The sequence below is a fragment of the Centrocercus urophasianus genome, unplaced genomic scaffold (genome assembly GCF_019232065.1).
Source record: "Centrocercus urophasianus isolate 14NV4802_14NV808 unplaced genomic scaffold, USGS_Curo_1.0 seq_2, whole genome shotgun sequence".
Classification (NCBI taxonomy): Eukaryota; Metazoa; Chordata; class Aves; order Galliformes; family Phasianidae; genus Centrocercus; species Centrocercus urophasianus.
Window position 1 is genome coordinate 17490258 of NW_024884755.1, and position 7497 is coordinate 17497754.

The following is a 7497-nucleotide window of genomic DNA, read 5'->3' on the forward strand; positions in this document are numbered from 1 at the left end:
TTTCAGGACTTCATTTAACTCTTCTCTAATTTACTGTTGTTCACTGCTAAGATACTGGGGCAGTTAAAGCTTTGCAGTGAACTAATGTAGGTGATTATGATGATCTTTTGTTTTCTTTTTTCCTATATGTAAATCTGCTTCTGCTTTTTTGTCCCTCTCTCTGATTCTTCACATCTCTGCTGAGGATCAGCATGGGCAGTGTTAAATTGGAACAAGCCGAGAGCCTGCTCGAGACAGAATGCTTGAAATTACTGGTGTATGAATCCATCTCTTTTTTTTTTTAGCTACTGCAGCCAGACTGCTGCCTCATTCAGTTCTCTTATTGGTTCCATCTCACCTGCTGCATCACTTTCATGTTATCATTCCTTTGATAATGAGTATGGAAAAATGTGGTCAGAATGTGTCATGAGGAGCAACTCAGTTTTCTTCTTACTTTCTACTGTAATATTTTCATGAAGGAGGTCAATTGGAATGATTAAGTTAGACAAATCCCTTATGTGTTTTATTTAAATTGGGTCAGACTGCTGGATGTGTACTGAAGAACCATTTAGTTGCCAGCAGATTTAGGAAAGAAAAAAAAAAAATAGAACAAAACAGCATTCAGGGAAATGAGGTAGGCATCAATCTTTATCTTGGTTTAGCAACTGATTGAAAAATGTCCGTGTAATGCATATGTACGTATGTGTATATGCCTGTATGCATCAGCATCTACAGTAAATGCAAGGAAAATAGGTGTTTCACCTTTAACAAGATTAAGTTAGCTCAAAAATCTGTGTACTGTAATTCTTTTTTGATCTTTGACCATGCTAGAATGTACAGGTAACTGTTCTGAAGACGTAAACAACATCTGACACCAGCTATTCTAGAGTAAAGGACAAATACAAGTCATGGCCTGAATTTACAGTGAAGGACAGCATCAAAATCTTAAACATCTTAGAAGCGCTTTAAGTATAGGAAGTGTGGTAGTATAATGATTTCTTCCCAAAGAATGCGTCGGTCATCACCCTTGAGTATAAGCACACAACTCCTGATCAGAACTGGTTAAGGTCTACAGTCCTTGGAGCTGTGTTGTTTCCTGAGCTCTGCTTATGCAGATAATTGCTGGTCTTTTAGCTCTTCAGTGATGCCCTTGAAGCACAGTTTGTGCAGGCAGGTTTGTCAGAGTGCGTACAAGAGAAGTTGTGGATGCCCCATCCCTGGGAGTGTTCAAGGCCAGGCTGGATGGAGCCGTGGCAGCCTGCTCTAGTGGAAGAGGGCTGTAACTTAGATAATCCCTTCCAACCCAAATCATTCTATGATCTGTACGTCTCCTATGTTCAGCAGTGGCACATAGGCAAGTTCACAGCTTTCCATTTTCCAGCCCTAGGGTCTTTAGGATAGGTAATATATCATGGTTTGCTGTGCGTATCACACTGTTATAACAGAAGGCTGAAAGACTGAATTATAGTTTCTGGTCAATCTGGTATTTTGGGTGGTGGTGGTGGTGACTGTGGTGCTTTAAAGCATGAAAACTTTTTCTGGAGCCTAGTGCCCTGCTCCACAGACCTCTTGCATTAGGCTTCCTTACAGCAGTTTGGCTCCTCTTTCTTGAGGAAGGTTGTGTTGCCCATGATATCCCCTTCATATTGGGTTGAATTTATAAACATTTTGTCTCATACAGCTGATGCCATTCAGCAAAGGGAGAAGAGGCTGGGAAAAGTGCAAGGAAATGAAAGAAGTCCTGATGAAACTGTTTTAGAGGTGTTTGTGTTCTCTTTTCTCACTAGTGATCAGATACCATGAACTTGTAATTCTGTCTTCTGAAAATTGATGCATTCAGTAGAGTAAATAGTGGTTCTGAGATTGCAGGGAGTGGATGCTACATGAGGAGGGGGAGCAGAGCACCAAGACTGAGCCTCTTACGCTTTAAGGAGATGATTTGGTGTGTGTGTGTGTGTGTGTGTGTGTGTGTGTGTGTGTGTGTGTATATTTAACTTTAATCTCGCTCTTTCCCATTATTTTATGTTGGAAGACTCTTCTTCCCTATCCCCTTCCCTGCCAACCAGCAATCACAGCTGTTCTAGCAAAATATTAAAGCACCCATCTTTATCCACCTTTTCTACTTTGCATCAGCATTTCTTATTACCATGAAAGTTCTCTGTAATATATTGTCACAAAGGCACTGGTAACTTCTGTTGCTGAAGAGTGTGTATGAAGCATGACAGACAAGTTTTTTTTCTTGTATAAGAATCCTGACAGTGTCTGAAAACACTGGTTTCCTAAAGGCCTTGGTCTCTCTAGGTTTCCCTAGTGACGTGCAGAATCAAACTCTGTAACCCAAGTAAGATTACAAAGCAGGTACAGTTTATTCAGAAGACTAGAAGAACAGGAGAATTTCATTTAGTGGCATGGAAAAGCTCATAGGACATTATCGTGTTCTTACATGTTTGGTTGCTTTTTTCATTTTGTGACAATATATCTAAAAGAGTAGTATAAGAATTGTCATTGCTGTGTGTTTTCTGTCAGGATGAAGACTCTGGAAACCTACTTGGACTACAAGGAAGCTGCATTAAATTATCAAGAAGCCTGGAAGGCACTGCGTAGCCAGGCACTGCTGGGCTGGATCAAGAATGCCCAGGAGTATCTGCTCTTCACATGAGAATAAAAGCAGCTATGTAAATCCAGCAGTAAGCCGTGGAACACAGCAGATACCTCTGCTGGTTGAGGGATGCAAAAAATATCCTCTAGTTCCTGTGCCAAAGGAAGACAGAACTGAAAAGGGAAGCGATTTAGAGAACTCATTGTTTTGATTGATCTGAAGCCTCCTTTTTATTAAATATAGGAAAGGATCATTGCATACTTAATTCTGAGCTGCAGGAAACAATTCAAAACAAAGGAAGCAGTGATGTGCTATCCTCTGTTTCTTGGTATTATAATCTATTAGAGTCCACTATAATGGAAGTAACATTAACTAAAATTGGAGCAGTGCTATGGAAGAGGCTGCTGCTGTGAAACTTCAGTGCTTGTTTTTCTTCTACTCTTCATAACACTGAGGTTGTTCTTGTGATGCTGGGACAACCTTATGTATAGTAAGTTGTATATTTTATAACTCTTGTCTTTCCTTGTGTGGAAGAATTTTCTGTCCCTCCAGGCCCATTGCTCCTAACTGGAAGTAGTTGTTTTCAGGGATCTTCCTCTGGAAGTCCTTTGTATCAGCTACTATGATGACAAGGACCCAGAGCAGAAGCAAAAGAGCGCTGGGGATAAAGCTGTCAAATAACACTGTTCATGGTATTCTGTGCGTGTCTCATGATTTCAGTACTACACCACGTGCCCTTGATTTGTTGTCCTTCTGTGTACAGGAAAGACACTTCCTAATTCTGTGCAGTTCCAGGCAAACATTTACATACACTTCGGTGTTTCAAGCATGGGTCGTTCTTGCTTTTTGTTTTTCCTCCTCCAGTGATACTTCATTAAAAGCAGAAACGCCTTAGTGATTTATGTCAGTGTTTCCTGGTAAATGTTTGTTAAAAAGCCCCACCAAGGTGGGGACAGCACGTAGTCTCTGGCAATCTTTTCCTTTATGCTTGATTAACAACTAACATCTGAATGGTAGAACAATCCACATTGCTTGCCTGGGGGAGGATGAATGGGTAATTCTCAAACTTTGTCCAAATTATTGCCGTCTGTGAGCAAGTTCAGGACTGCATAACTGATACTGAGCATACTTTCTGTGCCTTTTCTCTTGTAACTTATTATTCCTAATATTTGGACAATGCAGTGGCGGGGTGAAAGAAGTAATTAATTTACAACTTAAAAATTGTTTAGTTATCGGAGTGTTTTGTTCTTTAGTGTTTTAACTGTTTTGTATTTGAAAAATGGGCACAGCAGTTCTCAAATCAGCTTTTACTGTCAACCTGCAGAGCTGCATATGGAATTGGAAGGTGGGTAGCAGAGATCACGTTGCAGCATGAGAACTGATTACAGCAGATCATTTTGCTTCATACTTCAGTTGACTTTTCACGTAAGAATAGTTACCTTTTTGTTGAAGGACTAACAACTTGAATTATGTGCGTGCAAGCCTATCCTCTGAAGTCCAGCACTGACATCCAGAAAGACCGGTTGAGTTGGTGAAAGGAGAGCTCTTCTGTGTTTGTAGGGGGCAGGAGATTATGCAGAATGGTTGATTTGTATTAGTCATTAAGGTTGGAAGATGGCCAGGTGCCACTGCAGATGGGCCCTGGATGAACTGCTGAGAAGAGGTAGCAGTTGCTGTGAGTGAGCAAATAGCAACCCCACGGCAGAGTCCTGCGCTGTAACTAAAGAGGTAATCAATAAATTCCTAGGCTCCTGAAATCTACCTCTGTCCTTCCCTGAAGTCTTGCAGAAACTATTCCTTAACATCCCTCGTTTCCCTTAGTTAATCATCAGCAAGGCCCCTAGTGAACCTGCCGACTGGACTGGAGTATTTCCAGTTCTTATCCAGATGCAATATTGAAATGCGTTACGTAAACGCATTATAGTAAAGTTAGTTGTCTGCATTCCTGGCATCAGACTAGTTTTCAGATGAGCAATTATGTGATGCAAATGCTTTTAACTCTCCTAAAATTTGTGCCTGGCAATTAGAATTGTTCCAAGTAAGGTTTTCATATGTATTTGTAAAGCACTTATCAACTGTAGACTGCTTATTTCTAATACTTGTGAAATTTAAAAGCAGTTTTAGAGGTACTGAACGCTGATATAAACTTTGTTTTCTGAGTGAAGTTAAGGACGTATTTAGTCTTATAGTGAGTCAATGAATACTCAGGAAGGGAAAGAACTAAGACAAGGCAGCATTTAGAAGACTTGGGCTAAGTCTTGCAGGATCACAGAATGGCCAGGGTTGGAAGGAACCTCAAGGATCATGAATCTCCAACCTCCCTGCCACACGCAGGGCCACCAACCTCCCCATCTCATACTAGACCAGGCTGCCCAGGGCCCCATCCAATCTGCCCTTGAACACCTCCAGAGACGGGGCATCACAGCCTCTTTGGGCAGCTGTTCCAGCACCTCACCACTCTCTGTAAAGAACTTCCCCCTGACATCCAACCTAAATCTTCCCTCCCTCAACTTCAAACCATTTCCCCCTGTCCTGCTGTTATCTACCCTTTCAAAGAGTTGACTCCCCTCCTGTCTGTAGGCTCCCTTTAGGTACTGAAAGGCTGCACTGAGGTCACCCCGGAGCCTTCTTTTCTCCAGGCTGAACAAGCCCAGCTCCCTCAGCCTGTCTTTGTAGGGGAGGTGCTCCAGTCCCCTGATCATCTTTGTGGCCTCCTCTGGACCCTCTCCAACAGCTGTCTTTTTTGTACAGGGAATCTTACAGTCTGCTTGATAGAATTTCTGGGATTGAAAATAGGTGTTGAAATGCTGCAGCTGATTAATTAGAAAATGTCAGGAAACGCTGTAAGTAGAACTGAGGAACAGCTCTAAAAATTGGAAGACAAAACTGCATAAAGATCACAAGCTCTGCTTTTGGAAGAGGTAGCATACTAAACTATCGGCATTACTTGTAGATCTCTGAAAGAATTGCTCTTGGAATATAGCAGTTGACATGTTCCAAGCTTTTATTGCTTCTTCATGCTGCAATAGCTGATGCACTGAAAAACAGAGGTAGTTAAGGTGTACAGAGGACAGTATAATGCAGAGATGGCTGAAGAGGAGCAGGTTGGAGGGAGGAGAATGCTCACAGCTTACGGTTAATGAGGAAAAACAAACAATAATTGGGAATGGCAGGACTTGTGAGGGCAGAGACCCATGGCATATGTAAATTGTTCTACATAATGTATCACCTAGTTAGATGCATGGCTTTTCCAAATCAGTATAGGGACTGATCATCCCTATTTGCCAAAAGCCAGTAATTCTTAATTTGTGTGGGATGCCTACAACAGATTCACTGATGGAGAAATTGTACGAAGGCTGGGTGGGCAGCTCACTCATTTTTAAGGAAGTCGGGATCAGAACGTAAACAAGTGTTTGGCCAGGTCTGAAGTAGACTTATCATCCATTTGAGTTTGAGATTATGTAAGATTATATGGTAGCATCTCTGCCTTAAAAAAGCGAAGTTCTTATCTTCAGCGTGTACTTCTGTTGCTCACCTCACACTGGCTTGAATGCTTACTGTTTTGAATACAGTCAGAGTAAATGGAAAAATGATTGAAATTACTGTCTTAGTGGAAAAACAAACCAAGCAAAATGGGTTTTTGCTAGGAATTGCCAGTTTTGCAATTAATCCAGTAAACACAAGAGCCATACTTCCTTTTGTTGATTACGTACTGTTAGCTGGTTATGAAACCGCACCTGGAGGAAATGCTTGAGGCATAAATATGAAAACGAGTTACTTACTGCTGGAAAGTTACTACTGATAAAGAGGGAGGAAAAGTGTTAGAGTAAAACTGGCCACCAAATGCAGTTGAGCAGTTGAACTGCTCTTTCTCAGAGCATAACAGTCCTGGAAATCAATAATATCCTCACAAGGGCATTGCAACATTCATGGTGTACAGATGGGAAGCAAGCTAGGGTTTGAGGAAATACACATACTAGATGAATTTAGATGGTTTGTTTATACCAAAGATGATGTTTTATGTAAGCTTAAAAATAGGGAAAGAAAAAAATAGAAGTGCTGCTGTAGAAATAGTAAAATGTTTATTCAACTTCATTTGTTCAGTGTATAAATTGCAATGTCTTCTCAGTCCTTAAGGCTTAACAGAAAGGCAAGATCAGATGGATTCAGATGTACCAGACAAGTTGCTTTTAATTGGTTTGTAAGAGACTGCTCTCAACAGGGGAGGTTCAGAATTAAAATCTGTTTTATTGCAGTTTCAAGTACATCTGGCAGCTGCAAAGCAAAGCTGCTGCTGTAGAAGCTTTTATTGCTGCATTTGCTGGCATTATTTGTGTAGCTGGGGTCCTAAGTCTGAACAGAAAAGTTAAGAGTAGTTATTTGATTTTTAGAGGACTATGAAAGGTATTTCAGAAGTTGTAACACTGGGAATAAGACTTCATCTTTTCTTGTTTTGATTAGATATATTTGCATGCTCACAAGTAATCAGCTTTCTCCTGCAGTTTTAAGGGCAGAGGTACAATTTTACTCATGTTAGCAGCTAGTTAACTTTTACTTATTACCACAGATAAATGGAGAAATTTCAGCTTAAAGGAAACAACTTTCCTGTTTCAGTAGAAAAGAGTATTACAGATCATAGCTGAAGCCACTTAATTCTGAATCAAAAATTCTGTTTAGAGAAAACAGTACCCAAAATCCACTGAAGGGGGGATGGAATGAACCCATGGAAGAAACAGTGAAAGAATGTTCACTAAGGTACTGCTGTACACTGTGTGCTATTTCAAATAATGAAAGGCTTACTGAAATCAACTGTGCTCTTAGGCGCAGTAGGCGCATGCAGCACTGTTATTCTAACAAGCACCAGAAAGTGTGGTTTCAGTATTTCACAAGTTCCAGTCTCTTCATGGAGGAGACTTTAT

At 40.8% G+C, this 7497-nt stretch overlaps 1 protein-coding gene across 2 annotated transcripts in view; it reads left to right on the plus strand.

Annotated features, from left to right (window-relative positions):
• ADAT1 (adenosine deaminase tRNA specific 1) overlaps positions 1–3810 on the plus strand; it is a 16617-nt gene extending 12807 nt beyond the window's left edge. For both annotated transcript variants that reach the window (XM_042821523.1, XM_042821522.1), the window contains exon 9: positions 2506–3810. In XM_042821523.1, coding sequence (XP_042677457.1) covers positions 2506–2638 — 133 coding nt within the window. In that variant the 3' untranslated portion in view covers positions 2639–3810. The remainder of the gene's footprint in view (positions 1–2505) is intronic.
• The last annotated feature ends 3687 nt before the right edge of the window (positions 3811–7497 follow it).